This window comes from Loxodonta africana, chromosome 10 (genome assembly GCF_030014295.1).
Source record: "Loxodonta africana isolate mLoxAfr1 chromosome 10, mLoxAfr1.hap2, whole genome shotgun sequence".
NCBI lineage: Eukaryota > Metazoa > Chordata > Mammalia > Proboscidea > Elephantidae > Loxodonta > Loxodonta africana.
Genome location: NC_087351.1, coordinates 87,972,853 through 87,994,618, shown reverse-complemented (window position 1 = coordinate 87,994,618; position 21,766 = coordinate 87,972,853). Strand labels below are relative to the sequence as shown.

The 21,766-nt window shown below is 41.0% G+C and overlaps 1 protein-coding gene across 17 annotated transcripts in view; it reads right to left on the bottom strand.

Moving 5' to 3' along the window:
* TTLL5 (tubulin tyrosine ligase like 5) overlaps positions 1-21,766 on the bottom strand; it is a 333,448-nt gene that overhangs the window by 265,307 nt on the left and 46,375 nt on the right. For all 17 annotated transcript variants that reach the window (XM_010588760.3, XM_010588761.3, XM_064292769.1 and 14 more), the window contains 3 exons: positions 21,203-21,285; positions 9,440-9,509; positions 8,500-8,584 (listed from right to left, as the gene is read on the bottom strand). In XM_010588760.3, coding sequence (XP_010587062.1) covers positions 8,500-8,584; positions 9,440-9,509; positions 21,203-21,285 — 238 coding nt within the window. The remainder of the gene's footprint in view (positions 1-8,499; positions 8,585-9,439; positions 9,510-21,202; positions 21,286-21,766) is intronic.

Sequence of the window (21,766 nt, the reverse complement as noted above, 5' to 3'; positions counted from 1 at the left end):
GAAGCCAGATTCCTCCCTATTAGAGAAGATACAAATATGTAAAGGGAAAAAGCTAGAACGAATCCTGTAGTTTTGAGCTAGAATTGGAGGTACAAGTATGAACTCCTGTTTTTCAATATATAGAGATAAATACAGAAATAAGTATAGCTATAAACGTGTATGTATGTATATACAACACATGTATGGGTATACACATATATATGTAGGGCTATATATATATATATATATATATATATATATATATATAGGAAACCCTGGTGGTGTAGTGGTTAAGTGCTATGGCTGCCAACCAAGGGGTCGGCAGTTTGGATCTACCAGGTGCTCCTTGGAAACCCTATGGGGCAGTTCTACTCTCTCCTACAGGGTTGCCATAAGTCAGAATCGACTCAACAGCAACAGGATCTATATGTATTTTCTAGATCTGCCCACTGGGAGGACCTGAGAACAGAAAAATTCCAGAAGCAATGAGTATATCTAGCATCAAGATCTTGATTCCTAAACACCCTTCTCCACTAAGAGCAAACCAGAACACCCTGGAGAAATGGTTGCTTCCAGGGCTGGGACAGAGAAAGAACAAGATGAGCCTAAAACATCCTGTGCCAGAAAATAAGTACTCCAAGAATGATGGGCACATGTCAAAAGAACACAAAAGCCATCTTGAAGGGGCTGTCATTGGTTAAATCGGGAACAATCTGAACATCAAAATAAACCATGATAACAAAGTATTATAATCCATTAAGCAAAATAGGAAACCTTGAGTCCACACTGATAGAAATAAATAAATGAATAAATAAACAGGAAGAAGTAAAAGCTCTTCCTTGGAGTAAAATGCCAAATAATAAAAGTAAAAAGAATGATGGAACTAGAAAATCATCCTTTGGCAACCGTTATAGTAATTACTAAGGAGCCCTGGTGACAACAGTGCCTAAGTACTTGGCTGCTAACTGAAAGGCTGGTGGTTTGAACCCATCAGCCGCTCCACAGAGAAAGATGTGGCAGCCTGCTTCCGTAAAGATGACAGCCTTATCAAGGTCACAGAAGCCCCACAGACTGATCCAAACTCCCTGAGGGACCTAACTGCTGGGCTGAAGGCTGTGTTAACCATGGTCTTGGGGAACATCTAGTTCGACTGGCATAACATAGTTTATAAAGAAAATGTTCTACATTCTACTTTGGTGAGTAGCATCTGGGGTCTTAAAAGCTTGTAAGTGGCCATCTAAGATACCCCACTGGTCTTACCCTGTCTGGAGCAAGGGAGAATGAAGAAAACCAAAGACTTAAGGGAAAAATTAGTCCAAAGGATTAATGGACCAAACTACCACAATCTCCACCAGGCTGAGTCCAGCACAACTAGATGGTGTCCAGCTACCATCACTGACTGCTCTGATAGGGATCACAATAAACGGTCCTGGACAGAGCTGGAGAAAAATGTAGGATAAAATTCTAATTCACAAAAAAAGACTAGACTTACTGGTCTGACAGAGACTGGAGAAACTCTGTGAGTATGGTTCCTGGACACCCTTTTAGCTCAGTAATGAAGCCACTTCTGAGATTCACCTTTCAGCCAAAGATTTGACAGGCCCATAAAACAAAATGAGACTAAAGGGGCATGCCAGCCCAGGGGCAAGGACTAGAAGGCAGGAAGGGACAGGAAAGCTGGTAATAGGGAACCCAAGGTTGAGAAGGGTGAGTGTTGCCAGCTGTGGGGTTGGTAACCAATGTCACAAAACAATATGTGTACTAATTGGTTAATGAGAAGCTAGTTTGTTCCATAAATCTTCATCTAAAGTACAATTAAAAAAAAAAAAAAGATTACAGCCTTGAAAACCCTACGAGGCATTTCTACTCTGTTCTATAGGGTCATTATGAGTCAGAATTGACCGCAGCAGGTTTGGGTTTGGGCTTATAGTAATAATTCACTCAGGCAAGAACCATCAATGGGCGTTAAAATTATTGGGTGAAAATGAGATGAACAAAATTTTACATGGTTTCAAAGTATCTCCTCATAAAATACTTATAAATTAATAAGGGAAAGACAAAGTAATTTTATAGTGGAGGAATCTGACAGACACCACCTTACTCAAGGGGTCAAACACCAGTAAACAGTTATCATGTGCCAACAGATAAAATGCAATGAGAACACAGTATCATTTCTGTGATATTCTGGCCAAAAAATGCATAACCTGGGTCTAATCATGAGAAAATACCGGACAAACCTAAATTGAAAGATATTTTACAAAATGACTAGCCTGTAATCTTCAAAAATGTTAAGGCCATGAAAGTCAAGGACTGAGGAACTGTTCCAAACTGAAGGACTAAAAAGATATGACATCTAAATATAACATGTGATCCTGAATTGAATCTTTTTGTTAAAAAGAACATTATTAGGACAACTGGCAAAACTTGGATGGGATCTCTATACCAAGAGTAAAAGCAGTTCTTCATAATATTCTTACAGCTTTTCTATAAGTTTGATACTATTTCAAAATTAGAAGTCTAAATTAAAAAATTGGTAAGTTTCACAACTAAAAAAAAACAAAAAACCTCGATTTTTCAACTTCTCTTACAAAACAAGAGAGCTGGCACCACCACCACCACCTACTAACAACTTGCTGGCTCTGACGAGTAAATGTCCCTTCAAATGGGACACGTACTCTCCAAGTCTCCAGTTTCCACCTGGCTAACTTCCTTTTGGTGAATGTCTTTGTGGGCCTTTTGGTTTGTGATCCCTGATTTAGGCCATCACATATGATCAAATGCCATTCTGTTTAGGTCTGAAAGCTTCAACACAATTTTTTTATTAGCAACAAACTAAAAGTGATAATTCTCTGCTAGGTACCCCAGAGCCAAGTTGGAAACCCTTGTCCTAAAACAGACTGAAATTTGCATGATGAATTGAGTCTTGAACCACCCTCTCAATGAGATCAAGACTTAGGAAAAACTCTCAAGACAGAATTTCACAGCCTTAACCTTTAACTCAAAAGGGGCAAGGGCTCTACTTTCTTTGTCAAATCTGAAACCCTGGGTACTCCTTCACAGCCTATTGATGAATACAGAAATACATGTCAATTTTTTTTTTTAACCACACTGAAAAAAATATGGAATATCTTTATTCTGACAGAAATTCTTAGATCAAAATCTACACTTCCTTTTTGTTTTCCAATGTCTCTCATCGAGAATCAAGACAATGGGAATACTTTGTCTAAAACTCCTGAGTACCTGGGTGAAGAAAGGATTTCGGTGTTAGGCATATACTCCGTTGCCATCGAGTCGATTGTGACTCATAGTGACCCTAACAGGACAGAGCAGAACTGTCTCATAGAGTTTCCAAGGCTGTAATCTTTATGGAAGCCAATTGCCAGCTCTTTTCTCCCATGGAGCAGCTGGTAGGTTCAAGCTGACAACCTTTTGGTTAGCAGCTGAGCACTTAACCACTGCACTACCAGAGCTCCCTGTTAGGTGTGTAAAAACCCATTGCCATCAAGTCGATTCCAATTCATAGTAACCCTATAGGACGGAGTAGAACTGCCCCACAGGGTTTACATGGCTGTAAATCTTTAGGGAAGCAGACTGCCACATCTTTCTCCAAAAGAGTGGCTGGTGAGTTTCAAACCACTGACCTTTCGGTTAGCAGTTGAGCGCTTAACCACTGTCCCACCAGGACTCCTTAGGCATATATCAAAAACCAAACTTATTGCTGTCAAGTCGATTCTAACTTATAGCGGCGACCCTATAGGACTGAGTAGAACTGCCCATAGGGTTTCCAAGGAGTGGCTGGTGGATTTGAACTGCCAATCTTTTGGTTAGCAGCTATAGCTCACCATAGCTCTTAACCGCTGCGCCACCAGGGCTCCTATAACTCCAAGAGACACCAAAAAAATGCCTAATCCTTAGGCACATAGTAGGTACTGAATGTTAACTGAAACTGCAACTGAGTTGCTTGTTTCAGGAACTTTACCAATATGGAGTCAAAATGGGAAGGAAAGCACAGAGTAAGGAGAATTTCTAAAACTCTCACTACCAATTCAACCACTATTTTTTTCTTCTAAGAAAATAACACTGTAGTTACAGTCATAGACAGTCTAGATGCAGGACAGTTATGCCACCTGTTTGGTGGTAATATCTTCTAACAAACATTTGCTACAAATACAGAAAGAAAAGGGAAAGCCTGCAGCTCCAAGGAGACCCCGGCTGTAGCGCATGGGTTATCTTTTAGCAGGTGCAGCCATTCGGAGCCAGAGATGCCTGGAGGATGAAGAGACGGCACCTCAGGCAGCCCTGCCAGGAGCCACTGGGTTTCATCCCGGCCTGACCCAGAAAAATCTTATGGAAGAGAACAAGAGGCCCAAGAGCTCTCTGATCTGCTGTCAACCAGCTGCAGCCTGGAGACTGCCAAAGTGCTGCAGCGACTAGGCAGCGCCCTACGGAGCCGTCTGGGAGGGGATTACCAGCCTGATCCTCTGACTTCAGAGCCAGAAATGACTCAAACTTCACAAACAGCAAGGGCCTGCCAGGAAGGGTGACAATGAGCATCGGAGAGGGTTTTCTCCCCCTTGTTGGTGTCTCTTCCCCCCTCTTGCTGCTGTGGTGGATTCTGGATAGTGTGCAGCCTGTGAGGTAATCTGAATTCCTTGGCAACCAGCAAGTACCTGAATTCTTTCAAAACCACAGGAATTCAGCAGAGAAAAGGTAAATATCCCTGCGGAGCCAGTGTTAATTAGCAAGGAAGGCTACTGAAGAAGGAATTGGGGGTGGGGAGGAAGGGAAAGGCATTGCAAATGCTTTGGGGTCTTTTCTGAGTTTCCACTGAAGAATATGGCTGAAGCAGAGAAAAGGCAGTCCCTGACTGACTCGGCCCTTCTCAACGTCCTCCCCTCCCACCTCCAGAGCGGGGGTGGAATTCTCCCAGTTCTCTGGATGGGCACTTTCTTTTCCCCCAAGTTGCTAGTGCTACATTTCTTTGGGTCTCTGACAACACATTTGGTTTTCAACTCAATTTTGCTTCGATTTTTTTAAACTTTTTATTTTTCCTGTTTCAGTGAAAATTTGGCTATTAGCTTCGTCTCAAAAAGAGCCTTGTCAAATCATTTAGACCAAATATTAGATCCACCTAACTGTAAAATCCAGGACAAAGTCTTTTTGGATTCCACCTCTGACAGGAAAAAGAATCTACCCCATTTTGTTAGAGAGCAGCACCCGCGCTCTGGAAACTGAGTGTCCCCTGCTGGTGCAAAACAGCAACACACCTGTGAATCTCAAAAGCAGGGAGCTCCTCTGGGGTTCTCCTCTGAGAGTCACAAAATGCTCGGGCCAGACCAGAAAGGCAATTTTATTTAAACACCTCAATATTTTACCTACCCGTAAGAAAAAGGACAACAACAAGAGTTTTCCTACTTTCTGTGTTAATAAAGCAAGGACAACTGAAAATACAAACCTATAAAGAAACTATTTAGGGTCTTTTTTCTTTAATAAGTATGAGAACGTAGAGAATTTACATAAAGTACTTATTTCACAACACTGTCTTGTCAAATGAACTTAATCTCTCTGTTTCCTAGCATTTATCTGAGGCCCCAAGCAGAAGCGTTATGGGGCAAGAAGACCCGTTTCTATAAAAGGAAAACAGTTATATCTGCTCCCAGTTGTATCTCTTGAGGAAAGACTATGGTTTTCCTATTTAAGCCTCAGCTCACCTAGTGATTGCATCCCAAACTGATTATTCTTCAGTTGTATCCCCATAAAACACACTCGACCCAAGGTTACTAGAAGCTGCAGGTCTGGGGATGCTATAGACCACTGCTGAATGTAATGACACAGGCCAGTGGATTCTAAGGATTAAAAAGAAGCAAGTGAAAGCCAAGATACACAGTGAGTTAAGACACAGGGCCTCAGGCACATTGAAGTCATTGTAGACACCAGTGTACCTTCGCAGGATTCTGGCAAATAGCTTGTCATATTTCCCTCTACCACACTTTTGTAAGGCACGCTTTCAGGTACGCCTAACCAAAACCAAACCAAACCCATTGCCATCGACTCAATTCTGACTCATAGCAACCCTATAAGACAGGGTAGAACTGCCCCCATAGGATTTCCAAGGCTATAAATCTTTATAGAAGCAGACTGCCACATCTTTCTCCAGCAGAGCAGCTGGTGGGTTCAAACCACTGGCATTTCAGTTGCAGCCATGTGCTTAACTGCTGAACCACCAGGGCTCCAAAGCCCTGAAAATTCGCGTTTTTTGGTTCAATTTAGTCTGAGTTTTTAAAAATCTGTTTTCCAAATTATTCTGAGAAAAAGCATCCATTATCACTATTGTTTTTAATACTCAGTTCCTGGAGACAAGCTTTACTCAGTTCAGTGGAGTCTGACTTCCGACACATACTCATTAGCCAAAGCACTTGCATATCTGTAGTACGTTCTATAATAAACACTCGCATTGTTCTCGTTATGTGCTCTGAACCACTGAGGTCTTAAAACTATGCCCAATTTTGCCAGTAGAGAGAGCTACTAAGACTGTGGGTGAAAATCTTCAGAATTATATGCGCAACATACTGGTATGATATCCTTGAGGAACACCGAGTATAACTTTGCTATCTTCTCCCCATTCAAGAATTACAATTTGTGGCAGGACATAACCCACTTCCAAGCAGTGTGCAGGAGACAAGATGCGGTGAGGATGAGTGGGAGCAGGAGGATGGGGAAGGTCATAATACACAAGAGGGAAAGCTTGTACTTACCAGCAGTCAGAAGTCTCAAACTACAGAACTGAAAAAGCCCTGGACCTTACACACCTGAGCAGAAACAAAGGCGTATATTTCTCCTTTGTTTTTGTTGTAGGTAACGTGGGGACTAGGCTTTTACACCCAGTCCTTTCAAAGTATGAGAGCACATGTTTCTACAGACACTATAGAAAACTTCTTACCTACGAAACCCTGACTGGATCTAGTTGTGAGTTTGTGCTCAGATGTCTAGTCTAGTCCTTTATGAAACAATTGGGAAATATTTGGGTTCTCTCCCCTTCTTAACTTTCAAGGAACAAGAGGCCAGAACTAGGGAGCTTCAATACCCTCCAGTGTTCCCAAGGCTCTAGCTCATCAATCTCTGACAGGCTTACGAATGCTGTCACTGCCACCTAGAGGTAAAGGGAGGACATGGCTCAGCCAACTGGAACCTTAGTGAGTCTTCGCGCTCTTTCATTCTAGTTACCAAACCCACTGCCGTTAAGTCGATTTCCAACTCATAGCGACCCTGTAAGACAGAGTAGAACTGCCCCATAGAATTTCCGAGGAGCTCTGGTGGATTCCAACTGCTTACTTTTTGGTTAGCAGCCATAGCTCTTAACCACTATGCCACCACGGTTTCCATTCTAGTCACAGGACATATCAAAAAAGTTGAGTATATGAAATAATTGAAAGATGATCCCAAAATAACAATAGTAGTTGTCAGAATACAATAATATGTGTAAAAACACCTATACTTAAATAGGTAGCCTTCTTTTATCCACGGACTTTCCCATCTTCAAAGTGTGTTTTCTAAATACAGAAACACCTGCAGACCACAATTTAGCTTGTCATGACTACTCATAGATGCAAACCACCCCCTAAACGGCTCTCCTCTAAAACATTGAGGCCACTGTGCATGAAAGAAACCTCAGTGCAAAGGGATCGGTAAAAAATACATTAGCTTGTGGGGAAAACAACACAAGCATAGCAGGGTTATTTCAAACAACTTAACGGCTTTATGAAAATACTGTCACCTGGGTAATTCTGTGGATATGGGAAACAAAACTTTAAGTTATTATAACTTGAACTTAATTTTGTAAATTAGTCATGTTACCTTAATACATAAAAAGTAACTCAAGAAAAACAGAATAATGTATACCTAACCACTGTAAAGTATATTACTTACAGGTTTTTTTTAAAAAGCAGCCAATGCCCCCAAGTAGGAGACGGCATGAAACCGTCCGGGCCTTGAGCTCTGGAACCAGATCCATGAGTTCACCACTCATGGGGGTCAGCTTCACCACCAACTCGCTAGGGGATCCCAGCAAAGTGACTTAAAGTTCCTTCACCTCTCTAGGCCTCAATTCCCTCAACTGCAAAAACACATCAACTATAAGGATGTTTTGAGCATTAAGATCAAAGTCTGATTCATAATAGATAAATAAACATGTGATTTTATTTTTCTCTCTAGATCTATTGTGAAGAACAATGATGAACAATCCTGCTACTCCTGTTATTCTAGGTCTTCAGTCATTGGGTGGAAATACCACGTGAGCCTGGATCCCAGCTGGGAAACGTGTGTGTGTGCACGTGCTTTTTCACTGTGGACATGCAAGTGAGACTGTAAAGTAGTAAGACTGATTTCTGTAATCTGAACCCCATCTAGGTACATCTGATTTTCCTGAATTGAACGTAACAGAAAGAGATGACCTAATCTTAAAAAGCTCTTAAATGGATTCACTCTAACATACCCACCTCCCCTACCCCAAAAGCCTCTTACCTAGCCAATCCTTCTTCATAGAGATAGATGACAAGGGGATCATAGGAAGTCACAAGCACATAGAGGCGCACGTCAAACTTGAAATCTAGAAAAAAATTTTGATTTACAGGAAAAAATAAGTACATTTGTTTTCTGTCACAGACCGAACAGGACATTAAAACAAAGAATTATGAAAGAAAGAACATCTCTCCTCTTCCCATGAAACACACACTGCCCACACACCTTGCCTTCTGAGAATAAATAATAATTGTACATTATACATATATATACACACGTCTATATAACAAAAACCAACCAAATCCAGTGCCGTTGAGTAGATTCCGACTCATAGCGACCCTACAGGACAGAGTAGAACTGCCCCATAGAGTTTCCAAGGAGCGCCTGGTGGATACGAACTGCCGGCCCTTTGGTTAGCAGCCATAGCACTTAACCACTACGCCCCCAGGGTTTCCACATGTCTATATAAAGAGAGAATAATTGTACATTATATATAAATATATAAAACCCATTGTCGTCGAGTCAATTCCGATGACATAGCAACCTCATAGGGTTTCCAAGACTATAAATCTCTACAGAAGCCAACTGCCACATCTTTCTGCCCCAGAGCTGCTGGTGGTTTTGAACCGTTGACTGTTCAGTCAATCACTTTAACGGCTGTACCACCAGTGGTTATATTATGTATTATACATATATGTAATATAACAATACTGCAGTATTTATTTATGTATGTATTACTATTTAACTATAAAGCACTTTCTCTTATATTATCTCATTTCTTCTTCGAAACAATCCTATGAGGCAATAAAGGAGCCAGCCTACCTCTGGAGGTATAGTTACCAAGAATTTCACACGAGCTTAATAAAGACTTACCAAAGAAGACTTAGAAAATGTGTAGCAGGATTCAGGCCAGACTAGTCAAGGGCCTAATCACACAACTCACCATCTATGAGCAGGGGGTTGTTAATGTAACGGGAAACCAGGATGTTCTCTTCCAGGGAAATCTGGTTTGGCTATTAAAAAAAGAAAAAGAAAGGGTAGAAATGCAAAGGAATCCTAACTTAAAATAACAGAGCAAAATTCTTTACCCCTTTAAGAAAAGATAATGCTAGAACAGTTTTCTTCCAAATTACCTATATATAAATATATAAATGTTAGAATAGTTTTCTTCCAAGTTACCTATATATTCAATTGGCCACATTACATACCATCTCCAGAAACCCTGTGGGCATCCAATTAAAATGGGGGAAAGATAAACTTACAGAACACCTCTTAAATAACAGGGTGTAAACAGCTTTAAAGACTTAAATACATAACGTTAAATAGTCAAGTGCCAAGAAAATAAGAGCTACATAAAAAATAAGTTGAAAAATTTGCTTTCTCCCAAATGTAAAGTATGATAGAAATTTAAAAATACTACTATTCTTTTTAAATAAAGGCTCTCATCAAGCTGCCTGGAGGACATTACAGATCCTTCCACAACAGATGCTAACATGCCCCCTGTGAAGTGGGGCGGGTGATTTACTGACTTATTCAAGGGTACTTGCCAAACAACTGTGTGCAAAGACTGAACTAGATCTTTTAAAGACCTTTTTAATGAAAAAACATCGCTTATACAATAAATAATTATGAGTACTGTTGGACAACATATGAGGCAATGAGGTACTATAATAAAGAAAAAATAAATATAATCCCTACCCTCACAAAGCTTCAAATTTACAGTCCCTACATCCCCCTCCCACCGAGAATTTATTTAGGTAAAAAAAGGGACAGCAAAATACTCAATTCAAAAGAGCACAAAGCAGGAAGATGTCAGGCTGCAAACTAAAAGCACAGGCCAGTCAAGTGGGACCAGTCAGGAAAGGTTCGGCCTGGAAGAGCAGGCACAGAGGTGAATGTTGCGAGCTCTCAAGTACGTGGTGGGCAGGAAAGGAGCCCATCATGGTGGGAAAGATGGCATCCAGTAGAAAAAGGGCAGGCAGATTCACTGACCTGGGGCTAGAAGATGGAATTGGGAAATAACGAAAGACATGTTTAGACAACTAGGAGGGAGGGAGGGACCTCACTGGCAAAGGGATTTGAAGCCCTGGCGAGGAGAGTGTAAGTTTAACACGGTGGGAAGCAGGAAGCTATTGTGGAATCATGAGTAAGTAAATAATAAGATTCATCCACTGCCGTTGAGTCGATTCCGACTCATAAAAACCCTATAGAACAGAGCAGAACTGCCCCACAGGGTTTCCAAGGCTGTAGCCTTTACAGTAGCAGACTGCCACATCTTTCTCCTGTGGAGCAAGCTGCTCGGTTTGAACTACCAACCTTTTGATTGGCGGCCAGACGCTTTAAGCACTGTGCCACCGAACTCAAAACGAACTCACTGCCATTGAGTCGATTACTGACTCACAGCGACCCTATAGGACAGAGTAGAACTGCCCCATAGTTTCTAAGGAGCACCTGGTGGATTCAAACTGCCCACCTTTTGGTTAGCAGCTGTAGCTCTTAATCACTACGCCACTAGGGTTTCCACTGTGCCACCAGGACTCCTTAACAGTAATATTAAAATATCTGAAACAGAATAACTTTATGTGAGACTAGACTTTCAAAGGGAAATCAGCTGGAAGTCACCACAATCCATGTAGGCCAAAGGGATTCCAAAAAGGAAGTGGCAATGATAATAACTATGATAATAGCTACAGTAGCAGCAATAGAAATAACTACTAACATTTGTAGAACCAATACTTAAAATTTAATAAACGTCCTGAGCATTTACTATTGTGCCAGGCACTACTCTAAGTGCTTCACAAATAGTATTTTATTTAATCCTCACCCAATCCCACAAGATAGGTGTGTCACCATCTGCATTTTACAGATGAGGAAAGAATCAGATAGGGTTAGAAATCTGTTCAAAGTCACACAGCTAATAAGTGATACAATGGCACTCAGACTTGGCAGTCTGCTTCAGAGGCTTAACTCTAAAACACTATTCATACCTCTCCCCATTATTCTGACCTAAAATAGCTCTAATGATTTCAAAAGTCTGTCATTGTAATAATGCATTTGCTACCTCAAATACTACAGTTGTTCATTAAAAATAAGAATAATTTTGTGACCCATAACATTATACACAACCATGATGAGGACCTTTGGAGGTAGGATAATGAAATTTCCCTCTCATTTCCCACTGGTGCTATCTCAAAGTCAGAGCACAACCTTCACAACACATCTCCATGCCTCATATGGCCACTATGGCATCAGAACTGGGCCCTAACTGACTCAATCACCCACATCGTTTCCTGACTCCCTTACATTTCTTGACCAGTTTCTCACAAATACTGTCTCCATTTTGAGCCAGTTTAGTGTGTAAGAATTGATGAAATCACAGTACAAAGCAGTAAGCAGCAGGGTTAATTTGAAACCTAAAATTAAACAGTTGTGGCTTTTTTCTTACTGGTAACATTTGCAGACTACAATGAATAAAGGGCCACCACCTTTCCCCCTTAATAGTGAATATGCTGGTGGTGGTCTTCACCCCATGGTGCATCTAATTCCCATGCCTATTTCCTCCCTTTCTCCTCACCATTCACATTTATCCTCTAAGTCAGGCATAAGATAATCCTTTAAATTATTTAGGTAACTTTAATATTTGTCCAATTGTCTCTATCTCTCATTTCTATTTGCATTAGGGATTAAATTGTAAGCTCATAGAAGAAAATGATGGTTTGGGTATGGTTTCTTTGTATAGTGCTATATACCAACGAGGGTAGAGAGTCTATGAAAGAGATGACCCTCAATGAGAGGCACTGACACAGTGGCTGCAATGATGGGCTCAAGCAGAACAAGGATTGTGAGGATGGCGCAGGGCCAGGCAGTGTTTCGTTCTGTTGTGCACAGGGTCGCTGTGAGTCAGAACCAACTCCTGGTCCCTAACAACAATACACCAATAGGCAAAAAATGAAAGCTTTTTGATATCTACAAACATGTTTCCTTTTCATCAATCCCAAATTTACTCAAGTTAATGGAGTTAATTAAACTCAAATTGCCTTGCAAAGTATCCTAAAACAGAAACCTGAATAGTTGGGAAAGTTGAAAACACGTTTCCAACTAATAGGATCTCAGCATTAAAGCTCGTGGTATCTGTTAACTTATTGTGGGGTAGAACAGTATAGTGCTTAAGAGTGTACGCTCTGAGAAGTTGTATGATAGATGTATTTACAACAACAACAAATAACAGTGGCTGAGGCTGCTTAGGAAACCCTGGTGGTGTAGTGGCTAAGTGCTACAGCTGCTAACCAAGACGTCGACAGTTCGAATCCACCAGGCACTCCTTGGAAACTCCACGGGGCAGTTCTACTCAATCCTATAGGGTCACTATGAGTTGGAATCGACTCGACAGCAGTGGGTTTGGTTTTCGGGTTTTTTGAGGCTACTTATGTGCAAACAAACTCCTAATGTGATTTGGTTTCTTGGCTTGGAGGTTTAGGGTCATGGTTTCATGGGATATCCCAGTTAAGTAGCCTAATAATGTGTTCAGTGCCTCTGTTCTACCTCGTTTGTTGTATAGTGCCCAGGGTCTTAAAAGCTTGGATGCGCCCATCCAAGGCACAACAGTTGGTCTCTATTTGCCTGGAGCAACACAGGAAGAAGGAGTCAGGCATGGGAGGAGGAAATGGAAAGTGTAGCTAAGTGCTTCCATGAACAACGACCTCCTTTGCCATTAAACTAGAAAACCTGGATGGAGCCCACATTTTGATCAAAGATTCTATAGCAGAATCCTGATCAAAAGAGGGAAAATGCAGAACAGAATGTCAAATTCTCATAGAATCCAGAATTTCTGGAGCCATGGTGGCTGGATGAACCCCTTAAATTATTGCCAAGATCATCTTTTACCTTAAACCAAAAATATCCCTGTAGTCCTCCTAAAACCAAAGAATTATTTTAGCTTAAGTACTAAAGAATGTCTGCCTTGAGCAGTAAGCTCTCTTAACACCTATATGAAATGAAATTGACAACAGCAACTCGAAAGATGAGATGGAAACATGGTGGGGGAGGGGGGAACAGTGAGTTTATGTTAATGGGGGAGGAACAACTCAGAAAAGGAGGATGAGAATGGTTACACAACTTGAAGAATGTAATCAACGTCACTAAATTGCACATGTAGAAACTGCCGAATTTGTATGTTTTGCTGTGTATATACTCAACAACACAAAATAAAATTATTTAAAAAAAAAAAAAAGAGTGTACATACACTCTGGAATCAACTAGACCTGAATTAGTCTTGAGTCTACCACTTTTTTTTTACTCTACCACTTACAAAGGAAATAATAACAATATCGACCTCAAAGCGTTGTTATAAAGATTAAATGAGGCTATATTTGGAAGGCACAGTGGGAAGCACATATTAAATGCTCAAGAAATATTAGCTATTATTTTAAGTATTGCAAACTCAGTAGTACAGGTAGTCACAACGTTACAAACATCCAACTTATGTACAATCCAGTTAGGAACCAACCCACATAAACCCTATTATATTAAATATTCGAGGGTACATACTGTGGTTCGTAATAACAAATAGGCACTGCTCTGTGCTGTGCATCAAAACACCATTATTATTATTACCATTTTATTACGTTAAAGATGTTTTAGTGTATCTACAAGTGTTTGTTTTTTATGCGTAGAAAGGTATACTACATATTACGTACTAAGACAAACACCTGACTAACTGACATTAGATATGAACTGCACCTAGCTGTTCTGACTTATGTACAAATTCAACTTAAGACAGACTTAAGAATGGAACTAGTTGAGGAGCTCGTTCACAATCCAGGGACTGCCTGTATCTATACGGTTCTAACTGCCAAGTTCCACAACTCAACAGAATTAGCTGCATGCCGCATGGCCTTCTACTCAGAATATCACATTGAGTTATAATGGAGATACATAAAAATACATAAAAAGATTTTAAAGGGGTGACAGGACCTGGTACACAGTAGGCCCTCACTAAATATTAGTTGAACAATGAGAAAAACACAGCACATGATATAAAAATATATAAACACGTAGAAATAAGAGAGTTATACAGAATTATTCACAAGTATAGGAGTAAAAAAATTTTTTTATAGGAGTAAAGAGAGTGATCTAATACTCTCCTCCTACTTCAAAATCTCAGGGAAAATATCAATACTGTATTTATTATGAATAATGTGTGAGACAAGGATGACTAAACTTGACTTCCACAATCAAATTCATGCCTTAATCAGAAAACACCAGATCTTCCCCCTCCTCGATTTGAATCCACTAAATTGGGAAAATATGGCATTTAGTCACGGTCACTGAAGGAGCTGGAGCGAACACAGCTCGGTTCCTTTAGGCCATATTTCTGAGATTAAGGAGCACATCATTAAGAGACCATGTTGGCCAACTAACTGGGATGCTTCCGTTGGTAAGCGCCTACGCTTCTCTCTTCAGTAGTATGTACAAGTGATGCCTTTTCTACCCTTCATCCTGTTCTTGTGACGGTAAAAGTTGCTATTTGCGGATAATTTCCAAAAGGTTACAACTGTTACAGGGAACGTTTAATACAAGGCCCTCTCACTCCAGTGGGAAGACTGGGACAGATGTTTTCATTTGGCCCCTTTACCTAACTCCACCTCCTCCTTCCCCCATACCCTCAGTCCCTCACACACTCACATTAGTTCTGCTTACAGACCCTCTGCCTGAGCATTCCCTCTCCCTCCCCCCGTCAAATCTAAAAGGAAAGCAGGCAGCAGCCTTGGAAAGAGTTACTTCATCTAGTTGGCTAATGGGTCACATATTCCATGGGAAAGGATCCAGGTATGGAAAAACGGGGATGGTTAGGCTTTCTGTGTAAGGAGAGAGCAAAGAGTATTAACTACAAGATTTGCAGGTCTGGGTAAAAGGTGACAAAGTTCCAGTTTTGGGGTGAAATGTGAATATCTTGCTGTTATGTCCACATGTTGCTCATTCCCTTGGTGCCTGCTGGCATCTTCCCAGGCTTCTGTCTGGCACCTCCACCAAATACCTAAAAGAGTGAGACTCATTCCAAGGCTTCTCCGAGGGGGGAGGGGAGGGCAAAGGGTCTTACCAAGTACTTTGATCTACACAGGGGGTCTCTAGGGATTTAGCCCAGGGAGAGGTGGGAGGGAAAAAGAGACTCTTACATAGCCTGCCAAATGCATTCTCCAAAGACGTGTCACCCTTTATGAGACTGAGCATCCAGTGAAGAGTTCGGGCACAGGATTCTCAGCCCCACCAAGGAAAGTTTAATTTCCATTCTTATGATGTTACTTTTCAAACAATAAATCACTAGGGGAAAAAAGTATTCCATAAGGAAAAAAGTCCCAGATGAGTTAGGAATCGATCCTATTCTTTTTGACTCATGTCTAAGAAAATAAAAAGCAAACTTCTACCATAGTTGACTTTCAACAGCAATTTCATTTGGCAGCTAAAACCCAAACCCAAACCCAAACTAGTGCTGTCTATCACAGTCAAACAACATTGGAACTTCTGGCACAGAGCTGAAAGAAAAGCTTTTGCACAGGGGCCTTCATGCCAAGGTCAGAACAGAGACAAGAAAAGAGAAACTCAAGGCATACGACCACGGCCTTACATCACAGGAGACCCAGGTAAATGCCTCCAGAGTGACCCAGGGCCATGTAACAGGTCATGTATCCTGGGCGTGGGTCTGCAGGAGTTGCCATGTCAGAATCGGATCCCATATTTATTCAGTATGAAAGGTCTGGCCATCAGTACTGACTGTACATTTTTCACTCCAGACTCAACTGAAGAATTTTCAATCTAAAGGCCCCTTAGATAGTTTCTACATATGCAGGAAATAGCTCAAGATAATGTAAAAAAACACATGGGGAATTTAAGACAGAGTACTGACCACACACACACACACACACACACATACAACATATCTACCTTCCCCTTTCCGTTCCTGAGTTCCACTAAAAAGACACAGAAGATATTTTTCAAAGAATGAAGTGACAGCAAGGCTAGAGAAGAGTTAAGAGCCAGCAACAGACTAGTAGTTTAAGAAAATCCTAAAAGATAGAGAGTAGTTGGGATCAGGTTGAGAAAACTCAGCAGAGGAAGCCTCAGCCCAAAATATCAGACGTGAGAGTGATCTTCCCAAGGAGGCCCACGAAAAGCTCCAAGCTAACAGTCCACAAACATGAAGAGCAGAGGTGGGCCTAGGAACAATCAGATAATTAGAACAACAGCATTTGGAGCTGCAGGGCCAGTAGGCCTTCTCCAACACCCAAAGCAGAGTTTTTGCCCTCAGGATAAAACCTAAGGACAGTGCTCTGAGGAAGACACTGTGTTGGGTGCAGGGATCTGAGAGAGAAGAGTGGAACTTGAGGCCACTCCATGCCTACACCAGACACAAAGGGGGAAAGGGAGAGGAGAGGTAGGTCTTCCCCAAAGGGCGAGCACAGAAGACTTCCCCTAGCTCTAACATAGGGCCCTCGCTGCTTGGCAAGGTGGAAGGGAGATGCTGCTCACCCACACCCACCTGACGTGAAGCCTGGCAGTCAACGTGCTTTGCCCTTATACAAACTCGGTCAGGGAAACAGTGCTGCACAACTGCAGGGGAAACCTTGGCCAGCTGCCAACTTCCATCTGTCTAGTCTTTTGTTTAAAAATGTGATCCGTCACCCGAGGATCATCAGAATTGAGAAGATCCAATAGCAGGGGGTAAAAAAGATCTATGAATAAACAGAACTCATCCTGGAGGAATCCAAGAAAATTCAACAAGCAGAAGAGAACTTAAAAAAATTTCAACTGGTGTCCTCGGAAAGATCAGCAGGCAAAGTGCGTCCAATGAACAGGCTGTTATTAAAAAAAAAAAATCTGAGGGCAAGAGTTTCTGAAAACTAAAATATGACAGCCAAGATAAAAATACAATTACAGATGGAATGAATAATAGAATGGACAAAGTTCAAACTGGAAAACCAAAAGATAAAAATGGGGAAAAGACAAAGAATAAAAATGAGAGAAAAGCCGACGTGAAGGAAAGGCCCAGAATGCCTCAAATAGGAGTTCTAAATGAGAAACAATGAGAGGATGATTTTCTCTAAACTAAAAAAAAAAACACCAGTTTTTAACTGAGTCCACTAAATGTCCAGGAGAAAGAATGACAGAAGACCTAGACTTAAATATCGGTTAACTGCAGAACACCAATGCTTTAAAGCCTGCTTCTACTGAGTTCACATTTTTTTTTAACTCAACCCATAGATTAAGCAGAGAAACTGAATCAGTTATTGAAGAGAACGGAAATGTTATAAACCTTCACAACAGAAAAATAATGAACACTAGTCAAACGTAGAGATGAAATGTGAAAGGGAAGGAAGGAGGTGACATGAGTGCAATAAATTTTCAAGCTGAAAATCAACAGCCACAATGTAAAGGTGAAAAAAGAAGAAATGTAAATTAACTATATTAAGTTACTAACCAGGGTTATAAATCTAGAGGATGAGACTGAGGTTGGGATTTTATTTTATTTACTCTGAAAATGTATTCATTTTTAAAACAACTGTTAATGAGGATTTTGCAAAGAAGATATTGACGGCTTTTGAAAAAGTGGAAGAGGAGGTCAGAGGCAGGAAGGAAGGTGAAAGAAGGAGAAATAGCAGAAGCCAATACAGCACCAGTAAAGATGCTGCACTAAATTAAGGTTATTCACTTGATTATCCTCAGGGCAGAAACACACAATTCTGCCCACAGTAGGAAATAAACATATAGGCTACCCATTAATGCTTGTTGATTCTGACTCATAGTGACCCCATGTGACAGAGTAGAACTGCCCCATAGGGTTTCCTAGGCTGTAATCTTAAAGGAGCGGACTGTCAGGTCTTTCTCGTGCAGGGCCACTGGGTGGATTATGAACCACCAACCTTTTGGTTACAGTCAAGCATTTAATCACTGCCTTACCAGGGCTACTTAATTAACGTTTTGTTGTTGTTGTTGGGTGCCATCAAGTTGCTTCCGACTCATAGCGACCCTACTTACAACAGAATAAAACACTGCCTAGTCCTGTGCCATCCTCATGGCCATTGTTACGCCTGAGCCTGTTCTTGCAGCCACTGTTCAGGGTCTTCCTCTTTTTCGCTGACCCTCTACTTTACCAAGCATGATGTCCTTCTCCAGGGACTGATTCCTCCTGATAATATGTCCAGTGTGAGACAAAGTCTCACCATCCTCATTTCTAAGAAGCATTCTGACTGTACTTCTTCCAAGACAGATTTGTTTGTTCTTTTGGCAATCCAAGGTATATTCAATATTCTTCGCCAACACCATAATTCAAAGGCATCAATTCTTCTTCGGTCTTCCTTATTCATGGTCCCCATGCATCTGTCAGTTTGTCACACTGTGGGGGCTTGCATGTTGCTGTGATGCTGAAAGCTATGCCACCAGTATTCAAATACCAGCAGGGTCACCCATGGTGGACAGGTTTCAGCTGAGCTTCCAGACTAAGACGACTAGGAAGAAGGACCTGGTGGTCTACTTCTGAAAAAATCAGCCGGTAAAAACCTTATGAAGAGCAGTGGAACACGGTCTGATACTCAAAAGACAACTGGGGAAGAGCTGCCTCCTCAAAGTAGAGTTGACCTTAATGACGTGGGTGGAGTTAAGCTTTTGGGACCTTCATTTGCTGATGCACCACAACTCAAAATGAGAAGAAACAGCTGCAAACATCCATTAATAACCAGAATGTGGAACGTATGATATGAATCTAGGAAAATGGGAAGTCATCAAAAATGAAATGGAACACATAAACATTGATATCCTAGGCATTAATGAGCTGAAATGGACTGTTATTGGCCATTTTGAATCAGACAATCTTATGGTCTACTGTCTTGGTCATCTAGTGCTGCCATAACAGAAATACCACAAGTGGATGGCCTTAACAAAGAGAAACTTATTCTCTTACAGTCTAGCAAACTATAAGTCCAAATTCAGGGCATCAGCTCCAGGGGAAGGCTTTCTCTCTCTGTCGGCTCTGGAGGAAGGCCCTTGTCATCAGTTTTCCCTTGGCCTAGGAGCTTCTCCATATAGGAACCTCAGGTCCAAAGGACAAGCTCTCCTCTTGGTGCTGCTTTCTTGGTGGTATGAGGTCCCCATGTCTCTCTGCTCACTTCTCTCTTTTGTACCTCCAAAGAGAATGGCTTAAGACACTATCTAATCTTGGAGATCTCATCAATATAACTGCCACTAATCCATCTCATTACATTGTAGTGATAGGAATTACAACACACAGTGAACTCACATCAGATGACAAAATGGTAGACAATCATACAATCCTGGGAACATGACCTAGCCATGCTGACAGATATTTCTGAGGGACACAATTCAATCCACGCCAGGAATTACAGACTGAAGAGAAACAGCATTGCATTCATCAACAAAAAAGAACATTGCAAGGTCTATTCTTAAGTACAATGTTGTCAGTGATAGGATAATATGCACACGTCTACAAGGAAGACCAGTACAATTATTCAAATTTACCTACCAACCACTAAGGTCAAAGATTAAGAAATTGAAGCTTTTTACCAACTTCTACAGTATGAAATTGATCAAACATGCAATCAAGATGCACTGATAATTACTGGCGATTAGAATGCAAAAGTCAGAAACAGAGAGATCAGTAGTTGGGAAACATAACCTTGGTGATAGAACCAATGCCAGAGATTGCATGACAGAATTTTGCAAAACCAATGACTTCTTCATTGCAAATACCTTTTTTCAACAACATAAACAGTGACTATACACGTGGACCTTGTCAGACAAAACACACAGGAATAAAATCAACTACATCTGTGGAAAGAGATGATAGAAAAGCTCAATATCATCAGTCAGAGCAAGGCCAGGGGCTGACTGCTGAACAGAACATCAATTGCTCACATGCAAGTTCAAGTTGAAGCTGAAGAAAATTAGAAAAAGTCCAAGAGAGCCAAAGTAAGACCTTGAGTATATCCCACCTGAAATTAGAGACCATCTCAAGAACAGATTTGATGTACTGAACACTAATGACTGAAGACCAGATGAGCTGTGGAATGATATCCAGGACATCATACATGAAGAAAGCAAGAGGTAAAGAAAGAAAAGACCAAAAAGCCCCAAATGCCAGGAGACTCTGAAACTTGCTCTTGAACATCGAGTTGCTAAAGCAAGTGGAAAAAATGATGAAGTAAAATAGCTGAGCAGAAGATTTCAAAGGGTGGCTTGAGAAAATAAAGTATTATAATGGCACATACAAAGACCTGGAGATAGAAAACCAAAACACACTTGGCATTTCTCAAGCTGAAAGAACTGAAAAAAAAAAAATTCAAGCCTGAAGGATTCTGTGGGCAAAATTAATGCTTAGTGCTCAAGAATTATATCAGTGTGCTGAAAACAGAATATGTACCTTTTTATGTGCTGCTGACACCAAAGACTGCCCTCCCCTAAAATTTGGTCAAGCGACTTTTTAGCCACGGAGTTAACTACTGGCATGGGAGGAGGTTATTGTCAATAAAGTGAACAGTAACCCCCTCGTACCCACCCTCAACTCACACTTCTGATTGCACATTTTAGAAAGGAATACCTGCTCTTAATGCAAAGGAGCCATATTAGTATACAGAGAAAAGAGTGAAGCAAGAAAGAACAAACAAGAGGAGAGGTTTGCCATCGGCTGCATACTTACATTGTTGATCAGGTAGACACCTCGCCCCCTAGAGGAGGCCACTGGTTTTACTATCCATGGTCCCCGGTCCTTTGAATATGAATCTGCTCAATATATTAGGAGGAAAAAAGGGGGAGAGAGGAAACAAAGAGAAAGAAGGGACATGAGTTTGCTTATTATTTTAAATTTCAACAATGGTTATGTACTCAGGTTTCCAAAGAATTTTCCAAATTTCTAACTCAAGAACAGCAGCTAAAAAAAAACCTGTATTTTTGGACTTGAGGGCACTGGGTTGGGATTAAAACAAAAACACAAAGAGAGGAATAGAAGAAGAAAAAGAGGACAGCACAATGACTCACATTATTTCTTCCACCATTTTCCCTCTTAATAATTACCTGAATGAGAGGATGAAAACAAAATAAGGCAAATATCTAGATGTTCAGTTAGCCACATTCGGAGGCTCACCTACATTAACTAAAGGACCTCCAGAGGTTCACATAGCAGACAGTCGGAATGTGAGTCAAAAGCCAGACCTCTGAATAGGGCTCCTCCCCTTGAGCAATTTGTCAGTGTTTACAAGAAAAG